The sequence below is a fragment of the Mus pahari genome, chromosome 1, assembly GCF_900095145.1.
Source record: "Mus pahari chromosome 1, PAHARI_EIJ_v1.1, whole genome shotgun sequence".
In the NCBI taxonomy this organism is placed as follows: domain Eukaryota; kingdom Metazoa; phylum Chordata; class Mammalia; order Rodentia; family Muridae; genus Mus; species Mus pahari.
Window position 1 is genome coordinate 21,456,608 of NC_034590.1, and position 22,826 is coordinate 21,479,433.

The 22,826-nt window shown below is 40.0% G+C and overlaps 1 protein-coding gene across 2 annotated transcripts in view; it reads left to right on the top strand.

Moving 5' to 3' along the window:
• The first annotated feature begins 1,163 nt into the window (after window positions 1–1,163).
• Window positions 1,164–22,826, top strand: part of Zdhhc13 (zinc finger DHHC-type containing 13) — a 39,787-nt gene continuing 18,124 nt past the window's right edge. Inside the window, exons 1-9 of one of the 2 annotated variants that reach the window (XM_021204658.2) lie at window positions 1,164–1,267; window positions 8,167–8,312; window positions 12,071–12,193; window positions 13,615–13,692; window positions 15,133–15,277; window positions 16,607–16,671; window positions 17,453–17,615; window positions 17,849–17,974; window positions 21,490–21,623. In XM_021204658.2, the coding sequence (XP_021060317.1) occupies window positions 1,241–1,267; window positions 8,167–8,312; window positions 12,071–12,193; window positions 13,615–13,692; window positions 15,133–15,277; window positions 16,607–16,671; window positions 17,453–17,615; window positions 17,849–17,974; window positions 21,490–21,623 (1,007 nt within the window). In that variant the 5' untranslated portion in view covers window positions 1,164–1,240. Of the gene's footprint in view, window positions 1,268–8,166; window positions 8,313–12,070; window positions 12,194–13,614; window positions 13,693–15,132; window positions 15,278–16,606; window positions 16,672–17,452; window positions 17,616–17,848; window positions 17,975–21,489; window positions 21,624–22,826 lie in introns of those variants that run through there. The other variant, XM_029547820.1, reaches the window with a different exon arrangement.

The following is a 22,826-nucleotide window of genomic DNA, read 5'->3' on the forward strand; positions in this document are numbered from 1 at the left end:
GCAAAACATAAGAAAACCAAGAAGGAAGACCATCGTGTGGATACTTCATTCCTCCTTAGAATAAGGAACAAAATACTCATGAAAGGATATAGGTACAGAGACAAAATTTAGAGCTAAGATGAAAGGATGGACTATCCAGAGACTACCCCACCTGGGGATCCATCCCATCATCAGCCACCAAACCCAGATACTACTGCACATGCCAGCAAGATTCTGCTGAAGGGACCAAGATATAGCGGCCTCTTGTGAGTCTATGCCAGTGCCTGGCAAACACAGAAGTGGATGCTCAGAGTCAGCTAATGAATGGAACACAGGGCCCCCAATGGAGGAGCTAGAGAAAGTACCCAAGGAGCTGAAGGGGGCTGCAACCCTGTAGGTGGAACAACAATATGAACTAACCAGTACCCCCTGAGCTCGTGTCTCTAGCTGCATATGTAGCAGAAGATGGCCTAATCGGGCATCATTGGGAAGAGAAGCCCCTTGGTCTTGCAAACTTTATATGACCCAGCACAGGGGAAGGCCAGGGCCAAGAAGTGGGAGTGGGTGGGTAGGGGAGCAGGGGCGGGGGGAGGGTATAGGGAACTTTCGGGATAGCATTTGAAATGTGAATAAAGAAAATATCTAATAAAAAAAAAACATTAAAAAAAAAGTAGCTTGCTCGAGAGCACATGACTGAAGAGCAGCAGACAGTTAGGAACTCCCAGTGCCCAGAACAGCTAACATCTGTGAGGCTGTCTGTGAGACAGGATGCTCTTCATCTGCCAAAACTCCTGCCGTGGGACTGTAAATATTTTTCCTCAGTTAATTTTCCAAACGCTTACATGAAGTTTGTTCTTGACTCACAGTTGAGAAGATTGAGGTGAGGGAGAGATTTCCACAAGGACATCTAGCTTTGGGGTAGCCCACTCGGGGACGTTGGAATAACAGCCTGAACCTGCACCTGCAGAGCCTTCTGAGTGGGAACCAGAAGTGGTGCCAAGGGTGGGGCTGAAGGAAAGAACATAGCGGGGGCGGGGCAGAGGGCGGGGATGACCCGCAGATCTCTAGAGATGAGAAAGTCCCGCCCCCGGGAGAGAGAGGCCGGGGATTGGCTTCTCGTGGCGGATTGGCAGCGCCGGGATGCGCGCAGTTAGGAGGGCGGAGCGCGAGCCGGAAGTGGGCGAGAGGCGGCTGAGGCGTGCTGGGGGAGCTGCGGCCGCCACTTTGCGCTGGAGTCGCGGCCGGGCAGGCGCGGGGCGTGATGGAGGACCCGGGCCTGGGCTCGCAGGTGAGCGCGGCTGGACGTGGGCGGCGGTGGGGACCTAAGCCGCGGCCAGGTGAGGCGGTTCCGCGAGGACGGCGGGACCTGGGCCTTGGCCACACTAGGAAAGATGCTGCTTGTCCTTTGAGGTGGCCGCAGAGCGAGGCCGGGCGCTCCTGCCGCCTCCATTCGGAGGCGGGGCGTCACGCACCGGTGCCTAAGTCGGTGGAACCTGGAAGGTGTCAGGTGACACACCTCGGATAGCAACGCCAGCCTTAGACCTTAGCCTCGAGTCTGAGAGAGTCTGTTGAGAAATTTCCAGCCCTAGCGCCTAGGCTGCCGCCTTCTCTCCACCTTGTGCTGTCTTAGCTCTTGTTGCTACCCACATCCTTCCAACTCCTTGAAAGCACCGAGGCTGTGGAAGCAAGAGGAAAGGCGCTCCGTGGTACCATCTGCAAAACCCCAAAGGACTCTATTCTGAGAAGGGCTAGATTGGCCCCAGAGGACAGAGGAGGCCAAAGGGAACTAAGAATTTGTCCCTTTTGATTGTGACCTCTAAAGACTAATAACTGGCATTGAATAGATTCCCACTTAATAGTTTCAGGAATCTTCAGTCCTAGCAAATGTTTAGCCTGTGCTACATGCATTTATGTGCACCTTTTTATCCCAACTTCAGAGTTTTTAAGCAAAAGAAATCCCCATCTACAGGACCGTAACCTGACACAGTCTAATTCAAATTATGCTAGAAATAGATTGATTTCTTCAAGCAGTTTGAGGTAGTCAACGTTGCTTAGGCTGTTTAAAAAAAAAAAAAAAATTCCCCAATCCCAAGAGTGTTCTTCATATCTCTCTATTTTAATTCTTCAACCAGTTTGGTGTAGGTTTAAGTGGAGAATAATATGCTGAGGTGTTTTATTGCGAGTTCTTGCATTTTAAAAGAAATGAAAAATGATGTGCAGGGAGCCTGAATTGCTACAAAAGAACATAGACTCTTTACATGAAACAGTCTCTCATTATTTTTCTCAGGCTCAAACATTGGTAAGAGTAGGCCTCATTTCTTAATTACTGTCACTCATTAATAAAAGCCTGTGAGAGCTTAGGTTTACTCCTCCATGCTGAGAGGAAAATAACCCAGCTCAGGTTCCATGACATCAGACAGGAGAGGATGATTTTAGAGGTTGAAGTTGGTGGGGCAAGATAGACTGTTGTTAATGATAATTGCTGCGGCTGCTTTCTTCAGTTGTAACATGAAGAGCTTACCCTTCTTAGAAATCCCCCAGTCTTGGTCTTCACTACTCACTTGTGAGCTAGGTACGAATAATTATTTCTAATTTTAAAAGTGAGAACGGGACACTCAAGACAATGTAGTCACATGCTAGAGAGCCGCTGAGTGGCAAAGCCGAGATTCCATTCATCCATCTAGTAAATGAGTTGTGAATGTGTCCTGGAAGATGGGCTCTATTCTTCATGAACAAAATAGACAACGCATCCCTGTTGTTGATTTTGCTTCTGAGTGCTGATAGGTTTGTTTTGTTTTGTTTTGTTTTGTTTTTTTGTCAGAATTTTCCTACCCTGCCTGGTTCTCAGTTATGTTTAATACCTCATCGTTTACAGTTTTTGTTTGCTCAAGAAACTCCCAGGTACACCGACCGGGCTGCAGGCCCATATTACTTCCTTGCTCTATCTGGAATGCTCTGTCCGAAGTCTCTTCTGAGTATTGATGTGGCTTATTCCTCCATTTCTATAATGTCTTCAGATAAATTTCACTACAGTATAGCATTTTGATGCCCTTATACTTAAAAGGGCAGGCCTTTCTCATTGTCATCACTGACAGTATCACTCCCTAGCCTCCCTCCTGGTTTCAGATTTCTCCCCAGCATTTAGTATGCGATATGCTGTTGATCCTGATGATGTGCTCGCTCTCTCTCTCTCTCCTCTGCTGAGTATAAGTACCATGAAGATAGTGGTTTGCATCAGATGGATTAATCATTGCTTTGTGTCAGGCATAAAAAAAAAATGAATCTAACAACTATTGTTCACCCAATAGTGAATTTAGAAACTTAACTCTAATACTTCTTTTAATATTGTGACAAATTTTAATGGTTTTCTGTCATACCTCCCTACCCCCATTTCATTTGCTAGTCAGCCTTGCCAGAGTTTTCCAGATCATGATTTTCTCTTAGAATCCACTGTAACTTCAAGAATGCTTACTATTTTAAAAATAATTTGATTGCATCAAAAGTACTGTATAGCTTAAAGATGCTTTGTTGAGCATGCTCAAAAGCATGATGGCATGGAAAACAGCCATTGTTAACTCATGGATCTGCGCATCAGAAATTTGAACATACTGGTTCAGGTTGGTTTGTCTCCCTGTTCCGTTGTGTCTAGAGCCTCAGCGGGAAAGACTCTTAAGCTGGATGTGAATTGCTAGCTAGGACTGGTATTATCTAGGAGTGTTTTTCCTCGCAGATCTGGCAGTTGATGCTGACTCTCAACAGATAACTGGTCTTGTGTACAGCATGGTAGCTGGATTCCAAAAGAAATGTGTCTTCAGAGACACAGCTGCATTTCTACAATATTTTATTAGTGAAGCAGTTCACAGAGCTTAGAGTCAAGAGAAAGTGACATAGACCTTCACCTCTTGATCTTGAAAATAAGAAAAACTAGGGACTGATATTATAAAAACTGCCACTGATGTATGTAACCTTATGCTTCATGCATAATGTTCAATTTTGACCATTTTCTTCCCTGTGGAGAAGTATTATGTCTTTCCTTTTTTTTCTCCTTCTCCCCAACAACCCATGTATCTTAGAAAAAACAAAACAAAACATGGAATCCTGATCCCTTGAATATTTGTGAACTGGAATCCTAGGTGGACCAGAGAAAACCAAATGGATCAGAATCAGACTATGTAGAGCCAGTTTTCTTCCATCTGAATAGATCATAATTACTATGATACAGAGAATCCTAAAAAGCTCTTACTTTCCTTTTAATGTAGCTAAGTACCTGTTAGTTTTGACTTTATATGATTCTGTGTTTGCTTATTCAGCAGATAGAGCTGAACAAACCTATTCAAAAGAGCATTATGGGTCTCGTTCTGGGTGAGATGAAGGGATAAAAGCACACCTCTCTCTCCCATTGAATGTAGATATGAAGACTGGCAGACTTTAAAACATCTCCTGAAGGACCCTGGAAAAGTAAATGGTAAATCCTATTAAAGATGACCAGAAGTCAAGCTCCACAAACCCAGCAGATAATTGACCTTTGTCACCTCTGGTTTGCCCTGTTACAGATTTGAGCCCTGGAAGAGAACATTCCTGTAGACAGAACTCCATGAGCAATGGAATTCACTCAAGAAGCAAGGAAGGGATCTTTTGGCAGCATGAGTGCTAGAACTTTCCTCAGTGGCTAGAATAATTGAGATTTCATGGGTAATTCCTGGAATTGAGCATAAAACCAAAACATCTGTGAAATAATAAGTTGACAAACTGGACAACAAAATTTAAAACTTACCCGATGAACAATTCTTTTAAGGAAAGGAAAGCTACAGTCCAGGAGAAAATATTTTGAAAGTCACATATCTCTTGTACTTATCTAGACTGTTTAATATCAAGAACTCTTAAAACTAAACAGTAAGAAAACAAAAAGCACAGATGAAAAATAGCAGGTGGACATATTAGCACATGACTATTAACCCAGCTCTTAGGAAGCTGAAGCAGGAAGATCACAAGTTAGAGGCTAGATGTGAGACCCTGGATCAAAAAGAGAGGGTGGCAAAGACTTGAACTTCATAGAAGATTTGTAGAAGACAGATTAGCACAGATAGATATAAGAACAAATAGTGCTCATCCTCATTCGCCCTTAGGGATATGTAAATTAAGACCCTTGTGAAATATACTGTACATCTGTTGTGCTAACAGCTGACTAAATTGATGGATAGTGCTCTTTTAAAGTCTCTTTCTGGTTCCCAGATTGGTTTTGGTTGTTTTTCTTTTTGTTTTTTCTATCCTGTGTTATATTGTGTCCTCTCATGCTACAGTTAATGAAAGAAATTTTGTAATCCCTATGTGAACTAATTTCTTTTTTCAGTTCTGTCCATTTTTACTTCATGAATTTAAACGTTTGACTCCTATATACATCCAGTGTTAAATCTTTTTATATAATTAGCTCTATACTATCAAGAAGTCTCCTTTACTCCTCAAAATATTGTTGACACTGCTTTGTCATATCTTCCAATAACCACTGCATTCCTCATGCTTAATGTTTGTGTACATCTGTGTATGTTTATATGTTTCAGTTGAGCTTTCCATAGACAGTCTGCATTTTTCTAACCTTATAGAGTTTATTCTGTACATGCTTGTATAGAATACGTTCTTTTAATTTTTTTATTTAGAATATATGCCAATAATTTCTTTTTGTTTTTAGGAAACACTGCAAAACTTTAAGGATCCCAAATCTAAGCTTCAGCCCCTTCTGCACACACACACACACACACACACACACACACACACTTTCTTCCCTGCTTAGCTTATTTCTCTTGAAATCTGTTCTCACCTTAAGCCACCTCAGCCTGTTGCATGTATATTTTCTGCCTTCTCATTTATACAGAGAGGCCCTGAGGCTCTAGCAGCCTTTTCTTTTTTCTTTTTTTCTTTTTTTTTGGATTGGATATTTTATTTTACATTTCAAATGTTTTCCCCGTTCCAGGTCTCCCCTTTGGGGAAACTCCCTATCCCATCCTCCACCCTCCTCCCTAACCTCTATGAGGGTGCTCCCCCACCCATCCACTCTTGTCCTTCCACCCTGGCATTCCCTTACACTGGGGTATCAAACAACCTCAGGCCCAAGGGCCTCTCCTCCCACTGATGTCCAACAAGGCCATCCTCTGCCACATGTGTGGCCAGCACCATGGGTCACTCCATGTATATTCTTTGGTTGGTGGTCCAGTCCCCAGGAGCTCCGGGGGTTCTGGCCTGTTCAGTCCCTTCTCCAACTCCAACTCCTCCATCTGGAACCCCCCCGCCCAATCCTACCCGAGCTCAGTCTAATGGTTGGCTTCGAGCTTCTGCCTCTGTATTTGTCAGGCTCTAGCAGAGCCTCTCAGGAGACAGCTATATCAGGCTTCCATCAGCAAGCACTTTCTAGCAACCACAATAATGTACAGGTTTGGTGTCTAGCAGCCCTTTTACTATTATAGCCCAGCGTTGTTACAAAGTTGCCTAAAAGAATCACCAACAATCTCAATGTTTTAAGTAAGTTTACTGTGTCCTGTTGGTCATATTCAGCCACATCATATGTGTCTTTAGGTACATGAGGCTAGTGGCCACAGGTTGGACATATTGAAAGTACTTTCTCAAAGAGGTTCACTCCGCTTACTTTTTTTTTTTAATTGAAAAGAAATCTTTCACACACTGTGTTCTGATCATGTTTTTCCTTGTCTCAGTCCCTCCTAGATCCATCCAGTCTCCCCACCTACCCAATTCTATGCCCTTTCATTCATTCATGTGTGCTCGCGATCCCTCTGCACCCCCCGCCCCGTCTCTCAAAAACAAACTTTCTTAAGTTTCTTAAGTTCTCATTTCTTGGATACTTTCCTGTTATTCATAGTTAAAATTGTTTATTTCAGGTGTTTTGTCCAGTTTTCTATGTCTTCTTTAAAATAGGATAGTCAGTGGTGAGACCTAATCCTGGTTATTGCATTGTACACTAAAGTAGAAGGCCCTCCTTTATTTTATAAATAGCTGAGGAAGGAGCTTGCACTCGGGTATTTAAATGCTGCCATCCAGACAAGCTAGAAGCCCCATGAAGCATCAGCAAGCAGAGTTTGATGATACCAACAGTTCGTGAGGATGAGAGCCATGAAAGTTTCCAGGCCCTGCTCTGGAAAGCTTAATTGATGTGGCCATTTTAAGATGTGCTTAACATACCTTAAATGCCAGACAGTTAAACTGATTATATATTGTTAAGAATTGTTTATGCATGAATACTCAAGAAACATATACAAAAGTTTGCACAGCAGTACTGTTAGTAGCCCCAAGCTAGGAAGATCCAAGTAAGTGATCACATAAATAAGTTGATGGTGGTATGATAATGTTGGGTTATTTTACATCAACCTGGTCACTTCTATATTGGCTGTTGCTGCATGATAAATGACCGTACAGAGCACCTGTTTATCAGCTCAGTGTTTCTGCTTGGCAGAAATGCAAACACAGCTTGCCTGGATCCTTTGCTCAGGGTCTCACAAGCTGGTGTCATGGCTGAGATGTGTTCGCTTATGTAACTTAGAGTTCTTTCTCAAGCTTGTGTGGTTAGGAATGCAATTCAACTCTCTGCGGTTGCTTGATACACATTTTCATTTTCTTGATGTCTGTCACTTTCACTTCTGGAAGGTACTCTCAGTTCTTGCCGCCTGGGCTTTTTGCAGTCCCTTTTGTTTCATAGCAGCCTGCTTTTGCAAAACTAATAGGAGCTGCTGTTAAGACAGTCTTATTCACCTTGTCATAGACTACATTATTCCACCACCTTTGTCATATTCCTTGCCTCGGGGATTTCCATCTTCAAAGGGAAAGGAAATCGCAAGAGCTTGATCATTAGGAAGTGAGAATATTTTTTTAGGGTATGCTACCACAACTCTGAAAAAAAGATCCTGGTAATGTTCCTTCAATGTCAGTCTCCATGACCCTCTACTACTGCAGCTACAAAGGCACATTTGTGCCTTTTCAGATGACCTGTTTTATGACATTTATAATTTGGATTTTCCTCATTTTAAGCATCTTTGAAGGTAAAATCTTCATTAAGACACTCCTGTAAGAGATTAAAGCAGTTTGTTAGCATAGGTATTATTAATGGTATAAAATGCTTCATTACATGATTGAATTATGATATTAATTCTTCTACATGCTTTGTCAATTGCTCTTACTCTTCAGTGCAGGAATCACAGCCATGGCTCCCATGTTCCAGGATTTGGACGACACAGCATCTGTGTACATGAAAACAAAGAACTTGCGAAAGCAAAAGAAATTCTTCCTCTTATAGAGGACTCCAGTAACTGTGACATTGTCAAAGCTACACAGTGAGTCTACTGAGTTCTCTGTTTTATCCTTCAAGTCTCTTTAGTTATGATAATCGGTATGCAGTTGATAGCACTCTATGGGCACTTTGTATCCAAACAGCTCCATACCAGCACCAAATGCATTTGCCATTCCAGCATCAGAGTACTTAGTGTGGTATACCTTGACTGTTCATGTATCAGGCACGTCCATTAAGTTTTCAGCAGAATTTATCTTCTTTGTCTTTGAAGCCCCAGGCCTTTTCCATAGTTTTTGTCTTTTACTAGCTGCCTGGTAAAATGTTTACTGAACAAATGAATGATTTGAAACAAGATTAAAACTAGACTCTAATTTGAATTTAAAGTGTGCTACAACCTAATACAGAAGTGGAATGGGAAATAGCAGCTCACATTTGTGGATACTAATCGTTAATTATTATATATTTCCTGCATTTTTGTTTGCCGGCACCACAGGACAGATAGGTAGAAGTATATTCTAATAGGTCTGTTTCTTGTGCTGAAAATAGAAATGAATTTAAAAATTTTCTACTTAACTGTGACCATTATGTGGATATCCATGTTGTCAGTGATTGCCAGGGCCATCTTCATGGAGCCTGTTCATTTCAGGGACCATCTCACTTCTTGCTTTTGAGCATATTTTGAAATATGTTGTTTATCAGACATGACTATGTAGTAATTTATATTTTAGTAATCAAGTATAAACATTATAATGTCCATTTAATGTAAGTTACACTCATTTAATTAACATAAACAAATTAGGATTACCTGTCTATCTTGGTATCATTCCTGTTAAAACCCTGTTTGGCTTTAACACTAACTAATGTTCATGTTCACTATTCATATATTGACAGTTACCTGCATGGGTTATTCTGATTACCAGTTTATATAAAGTTAGTGTAAAGACCCTGGGTCTACTGCTTTGGGTGAATATTATTTGATAGTTTGTATTGCTCTGAAGATGAGAGTATTAAGGGGAATGTTGGCTTTCATCAGAATGGGAACATTGTAATGTCTCTGTCATCAGGTAAGCTCTGTTGTGCCGAATGCTAGACATCAGCCACCTTCACAGGGAAGCGCAGTAAGGACTCATCTTTGATGGTCCTTTAGGTCTTAGACCTTCTCAAGTGATTGTGGAGATATTTTTAGACCATTGGTCTTCAACCTTCATGTTGAAGTGACCCTAGCCATAAAATTACTTTCATTGCTATTTCATAACTGTAATTTTACTACTGTTATGAGTTGTCATATACATGTCTGTATTTTCTGATGGTCTTAAGTGACCCCTGTAGTAGGCCTGTGTACTGGAGACTTTCAAGGGTTCAGGTGAGGGGGGTGGGAGAGTGCAAGCAGGGAGGGGGAATTGCCTCCACTGCCTCTGCTGTAGCAGCTGCCTCCACCTCCACTGCTGCCATCGTTTCTGTTGCTCCAAGATGCTACACCGGTAGATCTGTGCTGAGTCTGGCTGGGTTGAGCCAGCCAGAGGATGACTAGCTAGCGAAGGGTGCGGGGGAGCGTCTAGTGGAGCTTCTGGTGGCATTTCTGGGAGAGCAGGTCTCTTCCCTGGCTGTGGTGTTGCAGCTCTTATGACAGAGGCTCTCAGACAACGGAGTAGTTCTCACACACCTTTATTTCTTCTAGATAGGATTCTTATATACAGTTGTAGGGTGGGTCGGGGTCTAACAATAGGTGCTTCCTATTGGCTTGGTCTGAGAACTTAAGGATACCTTATCTACATGTGGGAGGGCTTGAGGTGCTGCCCTTATGAGACTGACTGCCACAAACCTCTCTGGGGAGCTGTGGCTACGGGTCGACAGGGTCCTGGTTCTGGGAGCAGACAAAGCTCCTACCAGGGTCCCCGAGCTTCAAACCTTAGCTCAACCTTACCAGGCCTCCTCTCACAGCCCATCACCCCACACCCTGTAAAAGAGTTGTTTAACCTCCAAAGGGGTCATGACCCACATGTTGATGCTTTAGATAGATATTTGGAAAGGAGACAGAAGCAGAGAGACAAACGTTATATGCAACCAATAATGTGTTCTCTTATGTTTCTCAAATAAAATGTTTCCCAGTAAAATGTCCAAAGTGACCTTTAAAAAATGGATAGTCCGGCTATGACGATGTGCCATTATCAGAAGCTTCTGTGTGTTGTTTGGACATACAAATGCTTATCAGGCAAAATATTTGCATTTCATTTTTAAAAAGTGAGATCATTTTGCCAGTTGATTTGAGTTTTGACCTCTGAGGGGCAAGTTGAAATTTTCAGGTCCTTCTAAATAGAAATAAGTTTCAGAGAAACTGCTAAAATTGTATGTTGTGGTTAGTTTCTGTTAAAAATATATGTTGGTAATGTATGATTTTTAAAGTTATGAAAGCATTTAAAAGAATAACTCAGCAGATTCAATATCTTCTAGACTCTCCTTTTCTGTTCCTTTTGTCCATCTCAAACTTAATGTTCTCATCTGTATTCAGTTATCACCTCCATTATGGTCTCTGAATCCTATTCTTAACACTGATCTAAGCTGCTTCTTCCCTATTGCCACTAACGTAATCTTTCTTAAAACTCAAATTCACAGCACTTTTCCTTCTCTAATGACTTTCTTGGTTTCCCACTGAACTGAAGATGAACTCGGTCTCATCCACCTTGTGTGGTCTTGCCCTTGCCATTCCCTCTCCATTGCATTACATTCACCACTGCCGAGTTGTTTCGATTTCTCTTAACATCTGTGTAGTGTTTCACATCTCAGTTTTTGTACCTGCTATTCTTCCTGTCCAGAATGTCCCTCCTTAAATTACAGCATGTGTGGCATGTTTCAGTTCTCCAGGAAGGACTCCTGCCTGGTTCGAAATCCTGGCTATTTCTTGTTGGATATATCGTATTCCAAGTTTGCTTTTAGGGTTTTACCTACATTGTAAGGTAGTTGCTTAGGTGTGGTTTGCTTCAGAGATAAGATTGTGGTCAGGAGCCAACACCAAATGATTTTAGACAAATGAAATTACTGAAAGAGAGCAGGTGTGAGGATTAAGGCTTAAGAAAGTTTGCTTCAGCTCCGTGTGAGTGAATCCACCAGTTAGTACACTGAGCTGGCTTTAGTTTGGCTTTGCACTATGTTCCTTTTGTGTGTTAGAATTAGACCATGTCTAAGAATTCTCCATTGTAGAATTCAGCAATCACAATTTCAACCATTCTAGCATTCACATGTTGTCCTCCCCCTCCCCAGAGGAGAAGGGGAAAGGGGAATGGGGGGAGGAGAGGGGCTGTGAATACTGGGACTTATATTGGGATGTAAAGTGAATGAATGAATAAATGAATAAATAAATAAACAAATGGGAAAAAAACAACATAAAAAGTCAAAAATAAAAACAGAAATACTGCACCTGAACTTGTTCTGTACATTCATGGAATTTTACATCTGTCATGATTACCTATCTAATACAATACGGCAGTTATTTACATGGCATCTGTATTGTATAAGTAACCTATGTGACATAAGGTATGTGGGAAGATAAGTATAATTACTTTATATGACACCTTGTCTTATAAGGGATTTGAACAGATGCGTAGATGTTGGGGTCTGGAAGGATTCCAGGGTGCAGAACTCCAAGGATACCAGGGCGAACCTGCTTTGTATTTCCATGTTGACTAAAAAGTTGTTCGCATTAAAATTAAAAAAAAAATAGTAATAAAAGTCATAGTAAAAGAAGGAAATTTTGACATAAAATTATTATAATGTACTAATTGTGCTTTTCTTTTTTTATTTAAGATACGGAATTTTTGAACGATGTAAAGAGCTGGTAGAAGCAGGATATGATGTCAGACAGCCAGACAGAGAAAATGTATCTCTTCTTCACTGGGCTGCCATTAACAACAGACTGGAGCTTGTAAAGTAAGATGGTGTGTGTGTGTGTGTGTGTGTGTGTGTGTGTGTGTGTGTGTGTGTGTGTGTATGCACCTGTGCACATATAGTGATCTTTATGGTTCTGGAACTCTTCTTTTGTTTTGTTTTTGTATGGGTTAGGCAACCTATAGTCTTCTATTGTAAGTGGATTTGCCACACATCAGTTACCATGGTGCTGGAGAGGGCCAGTCATAAATTGGACCCATCATAAAGATAAAGGATAGTGAAAGAGGATGTGTTTTAAAAAGAAAAGAATAAGATTGCTTTCTCAGGATAGAAGTTGCACTCAGTCTAGAAGAAGCAATGAAGTATTTGGGTTATAACATCAGGCGGAATAGATATGTAGAGAATTAGACTTTGAAAAAGGTAAATGTGGAATATAATTTGAAATGAGCATATACTGGTTTATGTAGCTCTTCATAAAGAAAGCCCTGATACCTTTACATTATATGGTATAACAGTTTCTAATTTAGTGTGTAAAATGCTGTTGGGTAGTGAGGATTTGAATGTATATGTATCAAATCAGAGGACTATATGTGTAAAATTTTTAAGGCTTAAAAAAATTAAAACTTACTAGTTTAAAATACTATAACACATCATACCAACAGACAAACTTTGGTAAATTCTTTAGATAATGTGATACATGAAGCACATCTTTGAAGTAAGGAAATAAACTACCCTAAATTAGAGAAGAAAGTTGTTTTCATTACATAATAAGTTCACTATATACAGTACCTCATATTCTTTGTTCCCAAAATGTAACATTCATAATTTCTAATTTGTCTAAAATGATTTTAAATCCATTTTTTACTATTTTTAAGAATTTATTCCCATATGCTATGTCTAATTATGAACTGCTAAAAATGATAAAATCTCACCTTTCTCTTTCTACTTTGAAGCTATTTAAGAGTGCTATAGTCATTAGTATGTTCAGGAAAGTTACCATGTGTTGGGCTTGTGGGTGACAAGTGAATGCTAACTATAGCAAAAATAATTATGAATATAGTATTAAGTGTTTCACCAGAGATTTGTCTGATGCTGTCTTACATCATTTTGAGACTTCCATAGATCTGGGCCCTTCGGGAGAGTTACTTTAATTTCTGTTTTATAATATAGTGTGAAGAAAATTGGGTTGGTAGAGTACTTGCCTATCAGACACGGAGCCTTGGGTTGGATCCCAGTGCCACATAAAAATGAGTCTGGTGCACACCTGCATTCCCAGCACTCAGGAAGTGGAGACAGGAGGATCAGAAGTTAGTTCAAGGTCATCTTTGGCTCCCTAGTGAGTTTGAGGCCAGCCTGGGATACATGAGACTTTATCTTGTGAGGAAGGGGAAGGATAGAAGAAAGCCTTTTCTTTTTCAATGTGAATCTTAAATTTCATGTCTCATTTTCATTGCTTTTAACAGGTTTTATATTTCCAAAGGTGCTGTGATAGATCAGTTGGGTGGTGACCTAAATTCAACTCCTCTCCACTGGGCCATCCGGTAAGATGCCTTTGGAAGTTTTGACATAAGTGGCTAGTGGCAGCATGGCTGCAGGCAGGGGAATGGGTATTATTTTTGGTTTTTGTTTTCTTTCGTTCCCTGGGGGCTGGGAGCGGGGGCGTTGTTCATTTTTGTTTTGTTTTTGTTTTTGAAAATAAAGTGGGGCTTTGGGGTTTCTAGAAGAGTTGTTTTAGTGTTTGATCTTATGCTCCAGTGTGATTATCAGACTCAAATGTGTTGGAATTTCTGTTTTAAAACTGGAAAGAATATCTCTATTTGGTTTGTATAAATGAATGCAGTAGTTCAACTATAAAGTCAATCTTCAACGTTAGCAACTCATTTGGAAACTCAGTGTAGTGCCTTTTTAAGGAGATTGAATCCCTCAATCTCCTTAAAGTTTATCTGTCTCTTAAGATCAAATAGGTAAAGTCCTTTGAAGTTGATGCAGGATAATCTTGAGTAGGCCAGCTTAACATGGCATTTATGGTATCTTCTTTGCTGTGAGGTGCACTGATCCTCTGAAGCTGAAGGTCTAAATCTGTCTGCCTAACCTACTCTGCTTGCTGAGGTGGTAACCCAAGTGAAATTAATTGACTGCAAGGCAGAGAGCTGAATCTTGTTTCCATAGGCAAGAGTTTTGAAGAACCTAAGCATCACTCTTGTCCTTCAAGATACTGATGGTAGTGTCCATGAAAATGAGTTATGTTTAAATATATATATAATGTGTGTGTCTTTATATGGTTATTAATAATATGGTTTATAAATATATATGGTTCTTAATATTTTTACAATGTATCCATAGTCTTAATATTATACTATAATATTTCTGGCTCATGATCATGTTTTAGTTTCAAAACCATGGGTGAAGCCAGCAGGGTTTTAAGGTTTTCATTGTTCACATTAGTCATTGCTGTTACTGTTTGCACATGCTGTAGCAGCATAAGGTTTAATTTAGATTGTGAGGTTATCAAGTTTATCATTTGCCCCAAGCATGGTCATGTAATTCCGAGTTGTACTATTTAAGTAAAAGACATTTGTGGCTCACAAAATGGCTCAGTGGTTAAGAGCACTTGCTGCTCTTGCAGAAGACCAGAATTCTGTTCTAGAACCAGCTGTGAGGTGATTTCACAACTCCCTGCATGCAACTTCAGCTCCAGAGAATCAGATGCCCTGTTCTGGCCTCCTCTGGCATGCACACATATGGGCACTTACACACACCTATACATGAATAAAAATAGTTCTTTTTTTTTAACGAGTAGAAGTTACTTGTTCAATGGCGAGTTATGTAAAATACCTTTCTACTAGAAGATGTTATTTTGTCCAGCCAGAATCCCTCATGTCTTAGAGGGATTCTGTAGTTTCTTCCTGGATATTTTTTGGTTTTCTGCATGAATTCTGCTTCTACAGAATAAAGCACATTGGAAATTTTCCTGTTTACAGACAAGGGCATTTGCCTATGGTCATATTATTACTCCAGCACGGTGCAGACCCCACTCTGATTGATGGAGAGGGATTCAGCAGCATCCATCTGGCGGTCCTGTTTCAGCACATGCCCATCATAGCATATCTCATCTCAAAGGGACAGGTATGTTTTGCCGTGCACCATATATTCTGGGTAGTGTAATTTGAAGATATTGGGAGGGTTATTGGCCCTGGTCTACCCTCAGTTTTAAATTGGAGTGAATGGTTATCCAGATACTCAGAACTAACCTTAGTAAGCCAACCTAGCTCTTGAGCACTGGTTTTTTGGTTTTAGGGTTTTTTTTTTTTTTTTGGCTTCATTAGAGGGAGAAAGACAGGTTATTTTAGCTCAGCATCATTTAATGGTTCTGAAACTTTTAAGCCTGTAATAGTTTTTCTTACGATACCAGTAATTTTCAGGGTTTTTTCAATTGACCTCAGAGCCTGTATTTTCCTTCTGCTTGAGTGCAGAAATGGTTGTCAGGTCACTATTAACCCATCGTTTGCTTTCATTATTTGAGCTCAAATGGAAGGCCAATTTGAATGTGAGCATCTCATTTATTGTTCTCTGAGTAATTCGACGAAAATGACGTTCTTCAGAGCATGGGTTAAATTATAGGCTGTCACCAGTGGGAGTTCTGCTGCCAGCTGTGCTTGCTGGAGTGTGCTCTGACAGCAGGGTGGTTTGTGTCTTAGCAGTCTTGTCTGGAATGAGTATGGAAACATGTTTGCACAAATGCCATTGGATTGATTATTCTCCCTCTATAAGCACTTTCTCTCAGACAGTCCAGTGAAGTGGAATAATTATAACCTCTTGAGCTTCAGTTTTTAAAATGTACAAGAAAGGAGACCCTTGTGTTTCTTCCTGAGTTCTCTTTCTCCGGGGCCATAGGAACCCTCAGTAACTTACACTCTTTCACTTGATCAGAGCACTGTTGTACCTACACTTGCCATGTTTTATAAAAGGACTATATCCTTGTCAGGATATGCTTCCCTTTTTCCTTCTCTCCCGGTAAATATAAAAGGAGTTTTGTTTTTTTTTTGTTTTTTTTTCCTTAACTATTTAAAGCAGTGACTCTGTTTAACTATTTGAAGCAGTGACTCTGAAGATAGGTAATCCACTGTTACTGGATGGATGGTAGTGTGAGCCCATGCAGCAGGATTTAAGCCAGATGACTTCAAGAGCTCTCATTTTCAGTGGAAATTGTCAGCTACCCTCCATTTTTCTTTCACATCATATAACACTTTATATTCATATTCTCCCTTTAAAATATTTTGTAGCAATCTGTGGATTTTCACCCTGTAAAAAAAGCACTTTTTTTTTTAACTTAAGTAATATTAGAACCATTTAACAGTTACAGAGATGAAGGTGTTAAGGAAGTATTTATCTACTAAGAAATGCAACTTTTTATACTATGTTCACAGTTCTGCTAATTGATTCCTTTTTGACTAGAGTGTGAATATGACAGATGTCAACGGACAGACGCCTCTCATGCTGTCGGCTTACAAAGTAATTGGGTGAGTGTTACTGGATCCCCTCAGTCTGCTTTTTGGTTCCTATGAGCTTTCTGTAAATATATTCTCAAGTCCTTTGGTCTGTGAGATGCTGGAGATTTTCCATGTGGGCATGAGGTGCTATACTTAGAATATACCATTGAGTACATTTTCTCTTGGTAGCTTTGACGGAAAAGTTTGAAAGTTTACTGACTTCATATCCCTTAGCATATACTCATTAAGTGACTGATTCCGCTTTTGTACCTGAAGAAATGACAAATTTAAATGTTCTCATAATCACAGATCTCTATGATAAACCTACTTTTCTAACAGCAGTGAATTTGAGGTTCTCTGCTGTTGCTAACTGCTCTGAAGACACTGATAGAGCTGGTGCATAACGGAGTCTGTTATAGGATGAGGTCAGATACATACCTGCTTAAGTGAGACATATTTAGTGTTTAGTTGTACAGCACTTAATATTGGCTAAGGTTAAGTAGACAGGTTTTTTTTTTTTTTGAGTATTAATCACTAAATAAAACAGCAACATGAAGAAATTTTTTCTTATCCCCCGTATTACTATCTAAATTGCATCATGGATATAGTAAGCTGCCATTTTTAAGGACTATCTTTCTTGTTTCTTTGATCTTTCCTGTTAATAACTAGACTAGAACTCTGAAGAGGTCCCTTAGTTCTTCAGAGCACTTGCTGGTTAAGGATACACTAATCTTAAAATTTCTCTTTGCAATTTCTTCTTGTATCTTCATCCTTACTAATGCCTTGTGATATTGTTACTGTTTTGAGACAGGCCAGAACCAACTGGATTTCTTTTAAAGTTTAACCCCTCTCTCAGTGTTGTTGATAAAACACATCAGAACACTCCTCTTCATTGGGCAGTTGCAGCAGGAAATGTCAGTGCAGTTGATAAGCTTTTGGAAGCTGGTTCCAGCCTGGACATGCAAAATGCTAAGGTATGACCTGGTATTCTTTTCTTCAATTCTTTGTATCTTCAATTAAAAGATGGGTATTTAATATACTGGTAGCTAGCTATTCATTTGGGTTTTAGGTTCTAGAAGATAAATATTAACAATAATAACTACTCTTAGAATAAACATGTTGAGTCTATGATTCTGGTGAAAAAGTATTTTAAACCTGTAATATATTTAAAAATATATTATTTATTATAATTTATTTTACTTTTTAGGGAGAAACACCACTTGACATGGCTCTACAAAGTAAAAACCAGCTCATTAGTCACATGCTAAGAACAGAGGCCAAGATGAGAGCCAACAAAAAGTTTCGGCTTTGGCGATGGCTGCACAAATGCGAGGTATTGTATGTGAAGACGTTGTTAGCCTTTGTCTTTAGGGCAGCAGAGAAGGCTAGAGATTAAACTTTGTGCTGCAGAGGATCTGCTCATAGCATCTTTCCTATGCATCGCACAGCCCAAAGTAAGAAATAGAGCATTTCACTGGTTATTCAACGTTAATTTCTCAGGTAGATGGCGCTAAACTATGTTATTTGCAAATTGACTTAAGGAATGAATTGAAGTGCAGAATAGGTTTGATTGTTAGAGTGGTACCTACTTGAGAACAGTTCAGCATCTAGTAGACATTTGCAATGTGAGGTATCAAAACTGGCCTTCTGTCCTGCCTGCCTGTGACTGAGCCTCCTCACCTCCTTAGGTAGCTCTTCTTCCTACCTGTCTGTCATGGTTGTACTGTCAGTCATCCATTTATCCATGCTGGTGTCCTGGCTGGTCCTACTGTCAGTATGTCTCTAGAACCTGACCTCATCACTTCACAAGTGCCATGTTAGTCCAGCCCCATTAGTCTTCATGTAGATTTTTTTTCCTATTGAAAAATCACATTTTTTTTGAATTTTCAAAGGAAGATTTTAATTTTTAAAAGAGAATGTATCTTTGTATTTTTAAAGCGAAAAACGGAGGACACATGTTTTAGATTTTTACAATGTAAATATTTTTAGTTTGAGTGCAGTCTGAGAACAATGGCATCTTTAAGAGGCACTAGAGGCAGAAAACAATGACATGTTAAATACATTTAAAAATGTTTTTAGCTGACGGCTCATTTTTAGTATCTCCCCAGTACTAGGGCATCTCCCCTCCTTGTCCTCTCTGCCTCCTTCTCACACCTCCTTTTCTTATCCAAAGCAACTTAAGTCTGTAAGTGCACATGTTGCATGCAGCGCCCCCTCAGGTCAGAAGCAGCGTCAGGTTAAACCCAGGTCACCTGCAAGGGCAGCCAGTGCTCTTAGCCACTGACCCATCTCTCCAGCCTATTCGTGGGTTTTGATGCATTCAGATTATGTGAAATGGAAAAATCACATTTTTAAAAACTTTGCAATTCCTCACTATAGTGTTCCGAACTTAAAGTGAGCTAAACAGTTGAAAAGAAAAAAAAAAAGAAAAGAAAAGTTTAGGAACTTTAGCTTTCTCTCCTAAATGACTAAGAAAACTAAGCCGTAGTTGTGTGAATATAATTCACATTGACAAAATGGATATTTGGTTGAGTAATGCTTTTGTTCTCAAATATAATAGTGTCTTTTCAAGTAATATTAATAGTTATACTTTCAGAATAATTCTGATTAGCAGTTGCAAGATTTTTACATAAAAATTCATGAGTGCTGAGGTTAATTGTCAGTTGGGGTAAAGTAGGGAGAGGACTCCCCATCTTCTTCGAATTCGGTATGCCAAGATTCTGTCCTAGACCTTCTTTTCTATTAGTTCCCTAAGAGGCATGCCATCCCCCAGATTTCTCTCTTCAGCATAGACCATCTAGATTGCTAAGCTCAGTCACCTATTCAACTCAGCCAGTCGGTGTCTGATAGACACTACAGTATAGCACATCAGGAAGTGTCCTGTAGGCACTTGCAGATGGCGCAATAGAACCAGAACTCCTGTTTTCTTCCTTCCCACCTTCACTCATCATCGCATCTCAAGAGGAACACTCCACATGTCTGCTCTGTCTACTCCATATTCACAGTGCTGTGGTTCTGGTTGGTCCTGCCATTCATTTATAGATAGAATTTCACACACACACACCCATCTCCAATGCCATGTTAGTACAGCAGATGAGTACTTGAAAATGTATTTGCCTCAAATTCCCAGATATCTTCCCATTCTTCTGGAGTAAAAGCTAAATCTTGACAGCTGTCTGCTGTCTTAGGGTGTCTATTGCTGTAATAAAACACCATAGCCAAAAGCAACATGAGGTGGGGGAAGTTTATTGTTGTAACTTACACTTCACAGTCCTTCCTCAAAAGAAATCTTGGCAGGAAATCAGGGTAGGAAAGTAGAGGTAGGAACTGATGCAGAGTCCATGTGGGAGTGCTGCTTTTTTTCCCCTTGTTCCACCTTACTTGCTCAGCTTCCTTTCCTGTGACATACAGGACTACCTGCCCAGGTTGGGTACCTCCCACAGTGGTCTGGGCCCTCCCACATCAATCATCCATCCTAAAAATGCCCCACCTGCCAATTTAGTGAGGGCTTTTTCTCAGTTTAGGTTCCGTCTTCCCAAATAACCAAGTTGTGTCAAGTTAACCTAGAACTAGGTAGCACACCTGCTAAGCTCCACATGTTCCAGCTTTTCATGTGCTTTAACATTTCTGCTTGTCTTCCCAGCTGGAATTTCAGCTTCATGAAAGAAAACCTTTCAGTTCATTATCTCCCGTGTGTAGAACAGCAACTCACACAGTAAATAAATAATGTGGTTCATGTAGAAGACTGTTATGTCCAAGATTTACAGTTATTTCTCTGTTCTGAAACTATTTTGTAATTACATTATAGATTCTAAATTTATTTTTACATCAGTAAGTTAGAACTGGAAACATTTTGAAGACTTGATGCCATTTGAAATTATCTCCTTCCAGATGCATGAGTAAAAGTGGAAGAAAATAAGGCAAAGATCACTTTTCCTCCTTGCTATTTCAAAAACCTAACTTGCTTTCTAGAAACTTATACACAAGGCACCGAAACGCTCAAATATAGAGCCCAGTACACTACCCATGGCCTGTTGGCTCCGGATTTCCTTCCTTTAACATTGTCAAAGCAAGCTGAAGCATTAGCGTCCTAGAGAAATAGTTTAGTCTTTGATCCCCCCTGAGTACCAAGACCCCTCCTTTGTTTCCTGCTTCTCTGAAACCTTTCCCAGGTTTTCAGCCTGGCTTTCCCATCAGTCTTAGTTACATTTGGGAATCCTTTGTTCTTAATTTTGACTGCTTGTGTTGTCTGCAATCCTGCTTCTTTCTGCCTTCATAGTCTTGATGAGGTTCCTCATTTACTGCTTTCCCACCTATGTGCAGATTACTCTCAAGACTTTGCAAAACGCTAGGCCCATTATGCAGGCTGCCTCCTGGATCTGCCCTGGGTGTCCATAGCCATTCACAGTTCCACATGTTCCAAACCATGCTCAGCCCCTTCAGAACTATTTCTCTGGTATTCTTAGCGAGGGGTTATACTAGCTGGGACTCAAGGTGCAGTTACTATAACCCTTCAGTTTAGTCTGGATTGTATTGATTTTGGTAGTCCCTTTAGTTGCTTTATTCTTGGTGATGTAGAATACTAACTAAAAATATTTTTAATTTTTATTGCCACTTTCCTTTTACAAATGCCATTTTTGAGGGGAAAAAAACAATGCAAAATATCATTAAGCGAAATTTGTAAGATTGTCTCTATTGTATAAATCAATCATTTTTAAATTTGACAGCAATTTGAAGAAAATTTATTAGTTCCATTAAGTTGTGCTGTACTTACGAAGTAGTTCTTGTACTGAACTAGCTATTGTTATGAGTGCAATCAAAAGTTCTAAAACTCTAATTTCTCAATAGCTCTTCCTGCTGCTGATACTCTCTATGATCACCCTGTGGGCTGTCGGATACATCCTGGACTTCAATTCAGATTCTTGGCTTTTAAAAGGATGTCTTCTAGTAGCATTGTTTTTTCTGACATCTTTGTTTCCAAGGTGTGTATATTAGTATTTCAAGGCTGATTATTGCATTCCCAATGTAACTATCTACTTCTGTTCTCCATCAGCTGGAATTTCAAATTGATGTTAAGCATAAATATTACTGAACCATGTGAAAGCATCCTCAGGATGGTAGGAAGAAAGGGTTTGATGGCATAGCTTTGGGCTGAAAGCCAATTGTTCAACCCAGTAGTGTGGTTGAACTGACAATTGATGAAAAGTAAATAATGTGGGCCACACATTATATCATTCAGTTTGTCAGCAATGGAGAGAGAGTTCTCTAGCCACTTTATATCTTGAAGCATTTACCCATTTTTTCACAATTTTCTTCCTCATCTCTCTCTGAATTCATTTTATAGGAGTTATTTTTCTACTTGATTGTTTTTAGGTAAAATGGCCTGATTATAATGAGGGGAGGTAATGAAACAGTAAATACATTGTAGTTTTCTTTAAAGCTAATACACAAAGAAATGTGCATGATTATACTGGTGAATCATACGACCTGGATCCAGTATTAGCCTTAATACATACCAGTCTGATCTCAGACAAGCTGTTCTTTCTCTCTGTGCCTCAGTTTCTTCATCTGTAAGTGAGGATAATTGCAATAATGGCCAGTTCATGGCTAATGCCTATAAATGCTTAGAACAGTATCTGGTGTGGGGTTTGTACTTGTAATCAATCCTGTCACGTTGCAGTCTCTTCCCTGACTTATTGACAAGATGTCAGCTCCGCATGAGTGTGGGTGTCATCCTTTAGTCCCTTGCATCCTTGGTTCTCCCCTTACCTTCGTTCCCAACATTTGTCCTGCCAAGCCTCCTACCTGGTCTCCTGTCTTCATTCCTATAGTGTACCCACACAACGCTCAGGCAGATCCATTTTTGCATCATATTCTTGTTAAGCATCTTGATCCAGACTGCTACGTGAAACCTGTCACAAATAACAAGCTCTTGTAGATTGGGAATTCATTGAACCATTTAATTAGACCAAGTGCCCTCCTTTTCCCTGTAAAATCTTAGTTCAGACATGGAGATTTCGCAGACAGACTCCATTTTTTCCTGTTGTAGCATGTACCTGGTACCAGGTTGAGGTCCTTGGTTCTTCTTAGATATGCTTTTATCTTAATTATGGCTATGGTCCTCATGGCATTTTTTTTCCTTTGAAGTAAACATTTTAAATGTTCCTGTCGTAGGTACCAGTTGC